Source organism: Phocoena sinus, chromosome 8 (assembly GCF_008692025.1).
Source record: "Phocoena sinus isolate mPhoSin1 chromosome 8, mPhoSin1.pri, whole genome shotgun sequence".
Classification (NCBI taxonomy): Eukaryota; Metazoa; Chordata; class Mammalia; order Artiodactyla; family Phocoenidae; genus Phocoena; species Phocoena sinus.
The window spans coordinates 84777711-84793297 of record NC_045770.1 but is presented as its reverse complement, the minus strand read 5'-3'; the positions used below and the strand labels follow the sequence as shown (position 1 = coordinate 84793297).

Below are 15587 nucleotides of genomic sequence, written 5' to 3'. Positions count from 1 at the left end.
ATAATTTTAAAAATTAAATATTAGATGTAAAAATTAAATATTAGATGTAGTGAACAGAATCAACCAGTGATGATGGAAAGTCACAGCTCACATAGCAGAGTAATATATATATATATATATATATATATATATATATATGCCCCCTGCACTGGAAGTGCAGAGTCTTAACCACTGGACCGCCAGGGAAGTCCGGAGTAATATTTTTAATAACTGCGACTCGTTAGTGAGTCCTCCCTATGCTGCCAGGTTCTGCAGTAAGCACCTTACATATCTTACCACCTGCAGTCCTCTCAGCAACCCTGCAGGTGCTGGTATTACCCCCTTTTAGAGATGATGAAACTCAAGTATCACGTCACTTGCTCAGGCTACACAGTAAGTGCTTGTAAAGAAAACCCGTCCTAGCCTTGTACTACAGCTATACTTTTCCCTTACCCTCGCGCCACTACCACATTCAAAACGCTTCTGACTCCAGATCCGGGGGAGAAGTGTCCCCACGCCAAGCAATTCTCTGTGACCCCAGCTGGGCGTCCTGCAATTTTACTCAGTTCTGACACTACGTGCAGATAGTCTCAGATCCCACAAGTTAAGGGCTCAGGTCCACAAGACTGCCCCCGACTTCAGAAGCCGATCACAAGGAGGAGGCCCGCAGGTCATCCACAACTTCTGACTTGACTACAAATCAGAGGTTGCCATGACGTCCTCTCCCTTGGATTTTGATGATTTGCTAGAATAGCTCACAGAACTCAGGGAAACACTTACTTAGGTTTACCAGTTTATTATATAATAAAGGATCTGATAAAGGATACAAATGAAGAGTCGGAAGAAGCCATACATACGGTGAGGTCGGGGAGAGTCCAGAGGGCAAGAGCTTCTGTTCCCGCGGAGCTGGGGTGCACCACCCGTCCACTACACGGATGTGTTCAGCAACCCAGAAGCTCTCCAAACCTTGTACTTTTGGGACTTCTGTGAAGGTTTCATCACGTAGGCATTTCTAGCCCCTCTCCTCTCTCTGGAGGATGGAGGGCGGGGCTGAAAGTTCCAAGCTTCTAATCATGGCTTGGTCTTTCCGGTGACCGGCCCCTACCCAGGAGCCCATCAAGAGTCACCTACTCAGAACGCAAGACACTCCCAGCACCCAGGAAATTCCAAAGGAGGTAGGAGTTCCGGGTCAGGAGCCAAGGTCAGAGACCAAACACTAGAACAAAAGATGCTCCTAGCGCTCTTATCACTGAGGAAACTACCAGAGTTTCAGGAGCTCTGTGCCAGGGGCCAGGGGCAGACACCAGTATACTGTTTCCCACCACCTCACAGTGCTGGATGGAGCAGGGTTCTGAGCCAAGACCGGTGATTCCAAAGCCAGAGCCCTCAGGACAGTGATGGCTGCCTAGTCACTCGGCCAAAGCTTCGGGTCGCCTTAATTGCGCTATGGTGAATAATCACTCTCTCTTCACTCACTGGCACTCGTAATCCATCAAACCCTTCTAGATGCCCGCAGAGGGGCCTGTCTGCCAGCCCATCGCAGGCATATCCCTGGTCCCGCCTTCGCCCAAACGTACCCACGATCCTGCGGATGGGGTTGTCAGGACTGGCCATGGCCTGGATCTGGCCCTTGAGCACGGCCTCCTTGTCCATGGTGAGGGGGCTGAACCCGCACAGGGAAAGGCAGCTGCTCACCTCCAGGCAGACTTTCTCCCCAACGGTAGTCAGGGCATCCTCCAGATGGAAGGAGCTTGAGCAGAGAAGGGAAGGAGAAGCCAGTGAAGAAAGGGCCCATCAACAAAGTGCACATCCCACCCCCACCCCCGCCCAGCCCCCGTTTGGGGAGAGTCACAGCGACCAATTCACAGACTGATGGGTTCAAAGGGAAAACTGTGCCTCTTCCCTGCCCCGAGCCCCTCAGACTGCGTCCATCCAACTCAGGGGACTTTGTCTCTCTACCCGTCTCTCTCTGCCCGAAAGAACAGTGGCATGGGGAGGGCTGAGGTTATGCCTGGTCTAACAATCTAAAAGCTAACTTCTTGCTAGCATCTGTGTGGTGAAATAACCCTGGAACTGACTTAGGACTACCTTGGACACCTCTGGAGCAACACACCAGAGACCAGAAATGTGGCAACCGCGGAACGGAGTGGGAGAGAAACTTTTCATTGGATACCACTTTGTCCCTTTAGCTTTTGAAACACAGTGTATTAACGACTTTCAAAGAACAAATAAAACTGAAATCTAAAAGTTAAAATTCACACTTCGATTTCCTGGGGCTCCTGGGCTCCCCTGGAGTCTCTGTGGAGAGCCCTTGTGCTGGTGGGTGTTGTCTGAGAAGGCAATTGCCTTTGTCCTGGATCTAGAGGCTGTGTACAGTAGAATGAGTGTGAGCAAATGTGAGAGCCCCAGGACTTGCTGCTGGGGCCAGGGTAGACAAGGCAGGGCCGGCCTCCCAAGGAAGCACGGACAGGCCCTCCTCCTCAGTAGCTTTGACAGAGCAGTTTTACCGGAGGGGGACCTAGGTGACGGCCCAGGGCTACACCTGTGCAAGGGCCTCAGGCCAGGCCTCGCCTTAGCAAACACCCTGCAGGCCTGAGTCAAGACTGTTGAGCCCCAGGTCACAACTCGTGGACACGCCCCTCAGCGCACTGAACACAGGCAAGCTGTGTGCAAACTCAGCAGCCAATTCCTCCACTTTGTAAGGAGGAGGAGAAGGTTTGGGGACATCCCACTTGAAGAATCCTCTGAGGTGGACCTTGTCAGATACAGGTTTACTTAGAAACATTCAAAAATGTTCTATATGCTGGGAACCACATAAATCACCTAATCTGATTTCCCTGCAGAAGCAGTTGCCCTCACACAAGTGTGGACTGGTGCTGGTTGACAGATAATCCATTTACACTCAGCACAAAACGTCTATGAGAAGTGTTTTCCGCAAAGGGCGGAAAACTCTAGTCACATTCACACACTCTGGAGGAACGCAGCTTGTTTCTTACTTGACCTTTCCCTAGGGCTGTGTTGACCAAACTATTAGTTGATTATGAAAGCAATTCACTGGGTAGCAACCAGTATTTTTTTTCTTTTTAATGGGACAAGAATAGAATAGAAATATCAGGAAGTATTAAGCACAGTTGGGTAAGTTTCACTTTGTGAAGTTTTTATTGCAGTTACATGTGTGTCCAAGTATGCACTGTCACCACGGAAGATGACTTTCTTACTATGCGTCCTGGTCACAAACATTTGAAAGCCACTGTCCTAGAGCCTTGCTAATCAGCCCTGGAGTGGACTCTAACTTTGACCGTGTGACCCTGAGTAAATCCTGCGGGGGTGAAGAACGCTGGAGTGCCAGGTTTCCTCAGTCTCTGGCAAGCGGCCCCAATTCTGCCTTACTCCAGTCTGCTCCAGTCTGCTCCTCGCCACCCGCTGCCTCCCACCGTCTGCTGAAGGCCCTGGTCGCCAGAGCTCTCCGTCACTTACGGTAGATGCATATCTGTGAGCAGAATCTTCACGATCATCTTGAGTTTCTCAGCAAAGTCGGCCCGGCTGGAAATTCCTGGGGCTGCCATGCTGAACGTGACCAGCAACACGGCCCCCAGGACGGTCAGCTGCTCCAGCTGGAGCTGGAACTCTTGGAAGCGAGAATGGTCCATCAAAACTGTCTGCAATGAATAAAACAGAAATCATCCTGAGCTGCAGGTCTGGGCTGTCACCGGCAGAGGGCAGTGGGGCCGCAGCCCATACGGAGGCCTCTGAAGTTCCCCTGAGGATTTTCTAGTCCTTTCAGAGCCGGCCATAAGGGAGTCAGGTGTGAATTCTTCCACCGCAGTGCCCCTCTCCCTTAGGAAGGCTGCAGTACAACGTAAGCCAGACTGGGTGTAAATCCAGACTTCATCATTTAATAGCAGCACAACCTCATGCGGGTTTCTTCAACTCTGAGCCCTAGGCAAAATGGGGATTCCTCCTTCACAGTGCTGTTTTAAAGACGAAAAAAGGGGAGAGGGATAAGTTGGGAGACTGGGATTGACAATATACACTCTACTATATATAAAATAGATAACTATTAAGGACCTACTGTATAGCACAGGGAATGCTACTCAATACTCTGTAATGACCTATATGGGAAAAGAATCTAAAAAAGAGTGGATATATGTATAACTGATTCACTTTGCTGTACAGCAGAAAGTAACACAACACTGTAAATCAATTATATTCCAACAAAAATTGAAAAGAAAGAAAGAAAGAAAGATGAAAAGAGACCATGTATATAAAGTGGCTGGGACTTCCCTGGTGGCGCAGTGGTTGAGGATCTGCCTGCCAATGCCGGGGACACGGGTTCGATCCCTGGTCCAGGAAGATCCCTCAGGCCGCAGAGCAACTAAGCCCATGAGCCACAACTACTGAGCCTGTGCTCTAGAGCCCACAAGCCACAACTACTGAGCCCACGCGCAGCATCTACCGAAGCCCACGTGCCTAGAGCCCGTGCTCCGCAACAAGAGAAGCCACCGCAGTGAGAAGCCCGCGCACCTCAACGAAGAGTAGCCCCTGCTCACTGCAACTAGAGAAAGCGCACGCACAGCAGTGAAGACCCAATGCAGCCAAAAATAAATAAATAAATGTATTAAAAAAAGAAAGATAATAATAAAGTGGCTGGCAGAGCCAGCACTCAATAAATAGGAATTACATCATTAGATGGGACAGAGTAATGAGGTACACAGGGGGCCAACTCATCCCAGTTTTTCCAGGAGTGGCCTGGTTTAAAACTGAAACTTCCAGGTCCTGTGAACACTACCCCTCCCCACACCCATTCCCAGTCCTGGGTAAACCAGACAACCAGCCACCCTATCCAGGACACAGGAGGGAAGGAGGGGAGAAATACACTTATTCACCTCAGTATCCCCCTCAGTATCCAGCACAAAGGAGGCTCTCAAGAACTGGGAAGTGAATAAAGAAAGAGAAAAATGAACGATAAGTAGAAAAAGTAGGAATGACAGATAATACCTGGAAAGTAGTCAGTGAGTGAATTTCCATGACGGCGTCCCCGTGTTATTGACAGGCCTGGGTGCTGCCAGGCCAAAGTCCTCTGTGTGGGGTGAGGTAAAGGGAAGTGGAAAGGCTGAGGAGATATGACTTCTGATCTGAGTTTTTACAGATGAATCAAATAAACTTTAAGGACCAGTCTTGCTATAAGAAACTGACACACCAAATCGAGACATTAACAATGTGGAGTCTTAGCCCAGAATTCTCCCTAAGAAGTAAAAGCCATCATTGAAGGCTGAGACTCCTCTATTGTTAAACAGAGAGGCTTTACCAGTCTCTTTTTTGACTTCACTTTGTTACAGGGCAGCACCCTTGCTTTGCGGCCTCCTAGCAGTATGCCGTACTTGGGTTTAGGACGCAAAGGATTTCCAAGGATCAATTCTGAGAGGAGACATCTGTCCCCAGTGAAAACACCATTTTCCCCACGGCTATCTTTTGAGAGAAAAGTCTGCAGGAGAGAGCAGAGAGCATGTCACTCTGCAGGAAGGAAGCTCCCCACCCCAACTTCAATATCCCCTTGAGAGCCTGCTCTGGCACAAAACAGGGAACTCACAAGGCAAGAGGTGAAACTTTAGGCTCACAACATCTTAAAAAGAAAAATAAGGAACTGAGAAAGAAACTTCGAGAAGTAGCAGGATATGAGGCTAGAAATAAGAAGCGCGAGTGCCCTCAAAAAAGAGGGGGAGTCTAGACGCCAAACCAGCTATTTGCTGGGGGACTCCCCTGTTAGTCATGTCTTTAAAGGACTCCTGCAGTTAGAAGCACTTACTGCGAAAAACATACAAAGAAAAAAAATATTGCTCTGGGCTTCCCTGGTGGCGCAGTGGTTAGGAATCCGCCTGCCAATGCAGGGGACACGGGTTCAAGCCCTGGTCCGGGAAGATCCCACATGCTGCGGAGCAACGAAGCCCGTGCACCACAACTACTGAAGCCCGCGTGCCTACAACCCACGAGCCACAGCTAGAGAAAGCCCGTGCGCAGCAACAAAGACACAATGCAGCCAAAAATAAATAAATAAATTTTAAAAAATATATATTGCCCTGCATGGAAGGGGAAGAAGTTTCTTTAGATAAAACTGAAAAGCACCGTCACTGTTTGGGTTTTCATCAAGATGAGTAAAAACAGGACAGAAGCTCAGCAGCACAAATTAGAAGCCCCATACACTGCTGGTGGGACTGTAAAATGAGGTAGGTGCTTTGGAAAATAGTCTGGCAGTTCCTCAGAATGTTAAACTTAAGAGTCACCACATGACCCAGCAATTCTAATCCTAGGTACATACTCAAGAGAACTGAGAACACATGGCCACACAAAAACTTGTACACAAATATTCAGAGCAGCACAATTCACAATAGCCCAAAAGTTGCCCATCAGTTGTCCATCAACTGATGAATGAATGAAGCAAAATGGGGTATAGCCATACAATGGAATATTTTTCAGCCTTGAAAAGAAATGCTGCCACAAACAACATTGTGGATGAACCTCGAAGATATTATACTAAGTGAAATAAGCAAGTCACAAAAGGACAAATACTGTGTGATTTCACTCATATGAGGTAGCTAAAGTAGTCAGATTCAAGAACACAGAGGAACCGGGGAAGGGAGGAATGAGGAGTTAGTGTTTAAAGGGTACTGGGTTCCAATTTGTTCCATGAATGGGTGGCTGTGATGGCTGCAAAGTCATGTGAATGTACTTAGTGCCACTAAACTGTACACTTAAAAATGGTACATTTTATGTTGTGTATATTTTAACACAATAAAAAAAACTTTAAAAGAATGAAGTACTGATTTATGCTACAACACGGATGGACTTTATGCTAAGAAGCCAGACACAAATGGCCAACATTGCCTGATTCCGTTTAAACGAAAAGTCCAGAATAGGCCAGATCCATAGAGACATAAAGAAGATTAATGGTTGCCAAGGGGTGGGGGGAGGGTTGTGACTGCTAATGGGTACAGGGCTTCTTTCTGGGTGACGGAAATGTTCTGAAATTAAACAGTGGTAATGGAAGCGTAACTCTGTGAATGTACTAAATACCAGTGAATTATACAACTTATAAGGGAGATTTTTCTGGTATGTGAATTATAACCATTATTTTTTTTAAAGTTCAGCAGCACAAAAAAGAAATGAGCAGTCAGACTGCTCTGGAGCACCTACTTCAGGGAAAGGTCTGTGGAGATGGTCCCACTTCAGAAGCTTCAGGTACGCATAATTCTGGACAGCAACAGGATCTGGCCCGGGACTGTCCCCAGAGCCAGAGGCCTCTCCCACAGCCGGCAGGGCATTTCTATACTTCTGATTCATAAGGTCATCTGCGGCTTCTTCCAGCCACTGGGTGACAAAGTCCAGGGAATCTGTGAAAAGCAAGGCTTCGAACATTACTGGAACGCTCTGGACGGATTCTTCCCAGAATTACTTTAGGGAAGATCATCCTGGAACTGTGGTGAAAGTATAGAGTACGGACTTTGGAATCAAATAGACCTCGGTTCACATCACAAGATTGCCAGGTACCAGTTGAGTGTTCTTAGATACGCCATTGTCTGACTGTCAAGATTCTTAATACAAAGAAATGTCCACCACCACCTCACAGGCTGCTGTGAGGACGAAGCACAACAGTGGATATAAATGCCACCTTGGATGTTCAGAAGACCTCCACTTTCTTCTCTCCCACCCTGGCCACTCCTGCATGATACGTGGCTGGAAGCTCTGATAGCTCCAGCTCAGTGAGATGCAAAAATTCTTGCCCAGAGACAGATGGGATGAGACACTGACTAGAGTTTCCCAGTGTAAAGTACCCTCCACACTGAAGATGAGGCTTGTCCTTGTCTAGATCTTAGTCTTGTATCAATCTGGTTTACTTTCAGCCTTGCTGGGGTAGGGGTGGGGGGTAAGTTCTGTCACGTATTTGACACATACTGTGCAGTGTTTGGAGCACTGCGGGGCGGGTGGGGGGAACCTCAGTTGTTTTTCATCCACCAGCATGCTTCCCCTACTTTTCTAAGCTGAATAATGCACCAAGGACTCTGAGGGACACAAGAGAGAGAAGATGAGGTTTTTGTCCACATTGTATGAGCAAACACCCCTCTGACAAGACCTGGAATAGGCTGCAGCCCGGCCAGTGGAGGCCACCTTAAAACAAAATGGGCAGCCGAGGGCATGGGTGGAGTCCACTCTTCACTGCTGCAACAGGACACTCCTCTGGTTCTGCCCACATGTTGATCACACCGAGCTCTTGGTTCCGAGCTTCACTCTCCCTTTCGCCTCTGCAGACAGCATTCTGTAGGCAACCAGCCCTGGAAAACCTCGGCTTTCATGCTGTGAGTGATAAGCACTAGACTCGGACCGGCTCAGCGCTTGGGCCCCAGCTGTCCGCACCTGGCCCTCATACAAAGGCTCTTCAGCCTGTAAACTGCAACCCTGGTTTCTCCTGAGGGGCAGTAAAATACCGGTTGAGAAAGGGAGCTGTGTGGTCATCAATTCTGATCAAAAATCTCTCAAAATCTGGGGACTTCCCTGGTGGTCCAGTGGTTAAGACTCTGAGCTCCCAATGCAGGGGGCACAGGTTCGATCCCTGGTCAGGGAACTAAGATCCCGCATGCCGCCTGGCACAGCCAAAATTTTTTTAAAAACCTCTCAAAATCTATTACCACATCTGTAAAATTGGTTTAAAAAATACTGCCTACCTCGTAGGCTTACTGTGAGGTCACCTATGGCAACACAGGTACACCCTTGGCACAAGCCTAGTATACAGTAAACACTAACCAATCTTCTAGTACTGCTCCTTCAACTCTGCCCTTTCTTGATTCCTCCTGGCCCTCAGGACCAGTTCCAACTTCTCTGCCTGGAGCTGGATGAGCAACTGTTGACCTGATCCTGGTCAGGCAACACAATCTATCCAGAGACTGCCATTTTCATCTTGTGACCCGCAAACTTAGAGGCTAAATGGAACTCGTAATAAATTGGAACTGAAGACTGCAGTTCACTTAGAACATCAGCTGCCAGTGCAGAGACCAAAAAAGCACCCTAGAAATGAAACATAGTTTGGATTTTAATTTATCTGTTTCCTGCGGTCATCTGAGAGGTTCATAAAAATGAGACTTTTTCTGGGTACGAAACCAGATTTATGCATATAGAAGAGAAGCAAAGTGAAATTTCTTGACGTACCTCATAGAGAGGAGAAAAGTGAGCTAAATAGTTCTAAGAAGTTCATCATGTTCTTAAAACCAAGGCCAAGTATACAATTCACCTCAAACTGGTGTTTTCATAAAAACCCATTTAATTTAGGGCTTCTTTGTTTTTTTAAATTTCTGTTCTCCTCTCCTACTTACAGTTCTCTTGCTTGTCAACTAAGTTTTCAGGGCCTAACATCTTGTCCTTTTCCGTCTTCAAATTAGACTACTCCTGAAACAGGAGGAAAGGGGGCAGGGCACAACCTTTGAAAGAATGATATCGCCCGAAGACATGACATAAACTGATTAGAACCAAATGGGTCCAAGATGGCGGACAAGTCAATTTCCACTAGACCTGGAGCCTCAGTATAGGCTCACTGTAACACATCAGCAAGCGAAATGATACACCCACAGGCACCATGACAGTTCCCAGGCCCACCATAAGGATCAAAAAGTGGGCGGTGGCCCAATTCCTGGAAATCACCACCCCTTCCTGAAATAGCAGGACTACTCCTCCCACTCATTAGCCTATAAATTACCCACCTCTATAAAAACTGACAACCCCATAGCCTGGTGCCTTTCTCACCATCTGAAATGGCTCACACTCTGTCTGTGGAGTGTGTTTCTCTCTAAATAAATCCACTTCTTACTCATCACTTTGTCTCTCACTGAATTCTTTCTTCGATGAGATATCACGAACCTGAGCTTCATTAAGTCCTGAAACCAAGTGTGTGATCTCAGTTGGAAGACCGTGGGTTTTGGCTGGGTTTGAGTCCCAGCACGTGGGTTCAAGTCCCAATCTGAGGTGCACAGTTTCACTCTCATACTAAATTCTCATTTTGTTTTGAAAATATCATTATGCGGCAAGCTACAGCCACTAAAATGAAAAAGCACAGACAACGAACAGGCACCACAAAACATTAAACATACTTGGATGTTTCTCCAAAAACTCTTGAAACTGCTTCCTTTCATATTCAACTGACTGCTGCATGAGATGTGGCCTAATGCTACTGACAGCAAAGTTTGCCATATCCACTTTCATTAGGTCCAACACGGAAAAAATTGCCCTGAAAGAGATAAAAGGATTTATCACTGGGCACTTGTAAAGTAAACACTGCTGTAAAAAAAATATGAAATTAGCTGATTTGAGACAGTTTTTTCATCTCAGAAAGGGTGGCAAGAAAAGTTGGAGAAGCCATGAGAACGCAGATTAAAAAAAACAAATTTAGAAGAAAGGACTGCAAATTTTTAAGTTGCTCTCTGTCCCCACCCTTGCCCCTAGGCAAACGTCACTTCCCCCACTGCCTGTCAGGCCCAGAGCTCTTTCTTTGGCTCTGGGTCAGCCCTCTTGGCTGCAGAGGAAGGACGGGGCCCCAGACCCGAGGTTAAGAGCAGAGAGTTCACCACCTGGTCTCCACGCTCACACAGGTTAATATGTTCACGGCAGGTTTTATGCTCTAGCTCTCATGGCATAATTGCTAGCTCACACTCTGAATGTAACCAATGGGCAGACCTGATGCAATGCCAAGGATGCCTTCCATACCACGCCTGTCACATACCAGCAGCACTCTTACCAGAGGTCAGGAGCTGCTAAGCGACCTACTTGCAGAAAGTGGATAAAAACCCAAGGTGCAGGTTTAGGTGTGGTCCTACACAGGTAAGAACAGGATCAAATGTCCTCCCAGTCCCCTGATGCCCTTTGGGACTGACTGAACATCGTATGACAGAATAAACTCACCCACACATAAGGTGATATGTATGGGAAAGGATATACACTCTGAGGAACAACTCAGGGCCCCTCACCCTGCCACTCTGTCCCTCTCCCAAATGCGTGGGGCAGCCCACTTTCTGGAGGGTGTTCTGTCTCTCCTTTGAGCATTCCCAACAGTCCCCTAAATCCACCTACAGGAAACCAGAGACTACTGGAGACTGCCAAGTGGCAGACCACTGACTGGAAGTAACCCACAATCATGTTTTATGCTCACAGTGTTTTTAAAAGCCAGGATTTCTAGCTTTTCTTGAAAAATCAAAAGATCTGGCAACCCGGGCCCAAACTCCACCACAACTACAATCGGCTGGCACTAAGCGGCCACTGTGGCCTCCTTCAGATAGGGTGTATACTCCCAGGTTACCAGTTTCCCCAGTCCCTTCTCTTTCCAGTAGGAATCTGAGTTAGGTTGAGTTTGCTACCAGCTATTTCCCCAGAGGACTCTCTTCCAAGGAATTCCTCATTTAACTTAGCTGATTTTGAGCTCTTACCGACTATATTATTTCTAATGTCTAGCACCGTGCCTAGCACATAAGAGGTGCTCAGTGAGAGCTTGTTGAATGAATGAACAAATCAATAACTATATTTAGGCAGTCTTTTCAACATGCTCTCTCCTATTAAACGTTAGTTAATAGGAGAGAGGGAACCTGACAGTGAAGGGCATTTTTCTATGTAATGAATATTGACAGCATAATGATATCAAGAAGGCTAGAGATTAAACTTTTTTTACTTATAAAACTTTTGGAAAGCAACTTGGTACCATGCAATGAATCTTAAAACTGTTCACATCCTCTGACACAGTAATCCCATTTTAAGAACCTATCTTTAGGAAATAACCTAAAATAAAGAAAAAAGTTTTGTGCAGAGATGTTCACTGCAGGGTTAAATACTAAATAACTATACATAATCTAATTGTCCATCTTAACAGAGAAACAGTTAATCGTATCTATGTGAATGAATATATTGCAGCCACTGAAAATGCTTATGGAGAGTTTAAAAAAGTAACGTAATGTAAGTTGGTTATAAAAGGGCAATGCAAGAGATCCTTGTGGTGCTGGAACTGTTCAGTATCTTGAGTGTGGTGGTGGATATTCCAACTTAGGTGATAAAATTGTATAAAAGTTACTATAAATAAACATATACATGTGTATACAGGAAATCTAAATGAGATCAGTGGACTGTATCAGTGTCAACACCCTGGTTCTGATAGTTTTGCGATGTCACCACTGGGAGAAGCTGGATAAAGTGTACTGTATTATTTCTTACAACTCCATGTGAATATATAATTATCTCAATGATACTTTCAATGAAAAAATAAGTGAAATAATTAGGGTGTAATGTTAACAAAAAAAAGTCAGGCTTGCAGTGCCCACCGGGAGGTCTTCTTTGGTTCAGCTGAACAGTCAGACTCACAAGACAATAAGCCACAGGTTTGGCACCATCTATTCACACAGCTTGCCAACAGGGTGGCACCAAGCACTCCTCTTCAAGAAGAGTTACAATATCAGTCATGAACAGACAGCTCAGAAATGTGGGAGCACCCTGACTTAAAAGCTCGTAATAACTCCACGGCATGCCTTCTAGGGTCTCTATGGGGGGCATGCCCAGTTATAAAAGTTTCCCCACTCAAGGAAGTATCAAGTATGATGTGCCATCGAATATTTATAGTTCATTATCATTTCTTTCTGTCTAGATGCAATTTACCAGTTAGAGGTCATTTTCCCCATAAGTAATGTTACCTAGTAGTATTTTGATACATAACACCTTCATCTGTTTACAGGGAAACAGTAAAGCAGTTAACCAAAAGTCAAATTCTCAGGCAGCATCATGTCAATCCTTTGCCCATATTAGCATATAAATTATATAAATTTGATCACAACTGTATACATTTAAAAATAAACATGCAAAAGACTAAAGGAAGTTAACATGGACTAAACGTTAGTTAATAGGATTACATTAATGTTAAATTTCTTGAATGTCCTGGTTGTATTTTGATTATGTGGGAGAATATCCACATTCTTAGGAAGTAGTTGCTGAAATAGTTACGGGTGAAATGTCGTAATATCTGACATTAACCATCAGAAGGTTCAGGGGAAAAAATATACATACATACGTACATACTCAATGTGCACATACTCAGTGTATATATAAAAAGATAAAGCAAACTGACTAAATGTTAAAAACTGGTGGATCTGTGTAAGGGTTATATGAGTGTTGATTGTATTGTTTTCGCAACTTTTCTGTATGTTTGTAATTTTTCAAAATAAAATGCTGAGGCAAAAAAACCAAAAAAATTTATATATCAATATGACAGTAGTGACTGTGCCTTTGTGTGGTAAAATTACGGGTGAAATTTTTCCTTCTTTCTCCTTTTCTATAGTTTATAAAATGTTTGCTTTTTAAAAAATATCTCATGCCTTTTTGTTTCATTGGATTTATATTGATTTTAGTAAAAAACAGATTTGAATTTTAACATTTTTAAAACATATGCTAATTATCAGTCTTTACCTTGACCTGCCTTCAACCAGTTAAAGAATATACAGACTATAACCTCACCCAGAGTCTCAAGTTCACTGTCTTTTTCCCCTTCCTTCCTTCCTTTCAGCCTTCCCTTTCTCTTCCCTCCCTTCACTCCATCCCTTCCTCCTTTTCTTATTATAATCACTATTTTAAAAAAATACAGAACGTTTCACGAACTTGCAAGTCATCCTTGCACAGGGGCCACGCTAATCTCTGCATGGTTACAATTTTAGTGTATGTGCTGCCGAAGTGAGCACAGCAAAATATTTGCTTTTTAATTTTTTTTTTTTAAATGCATGAATACCTACACTTGAGGAAGTCTAACTCTGAAAATAGGCTCTGTATTTTAGGTGCCCTGAAGGTGATTAACACAGTGCCCATACCTGAAAAGGGGCACTATTTCCTTAATGTCCTTTAGTTTCTTCACTTCCTCATCTCGAACAGGTGCGCACAGTGTCCCCATCATGCCAATAATGAATTCTGCCAGCTTGGAAATGTCCAAGGCCCCATTCTCTGCCTCCTGCTTTATCAGATCCAGATCCAAGACTTCTGTTATCTGGTTTCTCAGTCTAGTGTGACCAGGCAGCAAGAAAGATAAGAGCGTCTACAAGAGAGCACAGCCAAGTTTAATCAAAGCTTCCTAGTCAGAAGCCATTTTTGATTATATGTAAAGGAATTTACAATTATTCCTATAAGGGCTTACCAACTGCTATTGTAATGGTGCATACATTTTAACCTCTTATTCAACAAACTGACAGAAAAACATGTTTACAAATCATTTAGACTAGCTATTTAAGCTTCCATTTAAGCTCTAGGTAGCAATCAACTGGATGCAGGAAGAAAAAACTGTTAGAAGTGAAAAAAAAAAACCCCACATTAATTAGTGTGTGCCTATGAGCTAACAACAGATGGCAATTTCCACAGACACATTACTTCTTTGGAAAACTGTTGCTAAAGGTATTGCAAAAACAGTTCTACCTTTCACTTAATGCCTTCTCTGTCCCAAAGACTGAATCGCTTTTATGGTCATTATTTATTGAAGGTGTTCATATCAATTAAAAATTTTATAAATTATCTGTATTTTATAAAATAACTTGTTTTCTTTAAATAATTCTGTTTTCAAAAATATGAACCTTCTTTTCATTTAGAAGAGTAATGCCCTCAGGTTATCACAGCTTCTTTGAAAATTTTAAAGACCAGTAAGCCAAAAATACCCTAAATCCACATTTCGGCAAGCAATTTAGAATCCCGATCCTTCAATTTCTTTAACGCCTTCTGGCACAGTAACACAGGATGAGTAAGTACTCCTAACATACGAGGAAAGCAGCACGACTTGCTCTTCGCCTCACCTCTTTGATCTCACCAACAAGCTTGATGGCCCGGTCATAAGTTGGGGGGTCTTCACATAACTGGACACTCAAGCAATCCCAAAAAGCTTTATGTACAATATCCTTTACTTTCTTCTCCAAGCTGGAGGCAAATGGAAAAAAAGGCAAAAGCAAATAAAATATTATTGCCTCAAATTACTTTCAAAAGCACAAATTCTACAGGTTTAGGGTAAGAAAAATTTTTTTAATTATTTGGATGAAGGAAAGATTTCCCAGATATACCTAAACCAATCACATACTTATTTTTAGTTAGTGATTTATTTCAATAAGTACCTCATTGGAAAAAATAACTTTCAACTAATTTGACAGGTGACATTAGTCCAAATAACAGCCCATAACAGTGCCATATGATAAAAAGAATACTGGAAAGTTCAGATCTGTTAATTTAAGTTCCCCGATACCAGCAAGTTTCCTAAGATATTTATGATTTAGTTGTTTAAGACTTTAAACTTTAAGTTTGTTTCCTAAAATTATCCTATTCCCATGTGACATACTGGACAACTGTTTAATTAGGTACCAAATTACTGATATAACAACTTATATATAGCATTTCAGGAAAACCAGTCTTTATGTCATGAGAGCAAGACAAGTAATTAATTCTTCATGATTAATGTGAAAAAGTACTATCCTTGCAGAACATATAAGAAATGTTTGTAAAGTCATATTCAGAAGCCTCATGAGGGAGACACTATAGCTTGCTGATCCAGCAGCCATCGCTCCTCCTTTGTC

At 44.1% G+C, this 15587-nt stretch overlaps 1 protein-coding gene and 1 non-coding gene across 11 annotated transcripts in view; both read right to left on the bottom strand.

Annotated features, from left to right (window-relative positions):
* Nucleotides 1-15587, bottom strand: part of TCP11L1 (t-complex 11 like 1) — a 33277-nt gene that overhangs the window by 5329 nt on the left and 12361 nt on the right. For 6 of the 10 annotated variants that reach the window (XR_004351005.1, XR_004351003.1, XR_004351004.1 and 3 more), the window contains 6 exons: nt 14820-14940; nt 13854-14074; nt 10113-10249; nt 7171-7367; nt 3457-3638; nt 1557-1729 (listed from right to left, as the gene is read on the bottom strand). Coding sequence is in view for 7 of the 10 variants with exons in the window: in XM_032639409.1 (XP_032495300.1) it covers nt 1557-1729; nt 3457-3638; nt 7171-7367; nt 10113-10249; nt 13854-14074; nt 14820-14940 (1031 nt within the window). In the remaining 3 variants the exon portion in view is untranslated. Of the gene's footprint in view, nt 1-9; nt 964-1556; nt 1730-3456; nt 3639-7170; nt 7368-10112; nt 10250-13853; nt 14075-14819; nt 14941-15587 lie in introns of those variants that run through there. The other 4 variants (XM_032639405.1, XM_032639404.1, XM_032639406.1 and 1 more) reach the window with 1 other exon arrangement.
* On the bottom strand, nt 13624-13727 carry LOC116758924. The gene has a single exon (XR_004351305.1). It is a non-coding gene; the product is annotated as a U6 spliceosomal RNA (small nuclear RNA).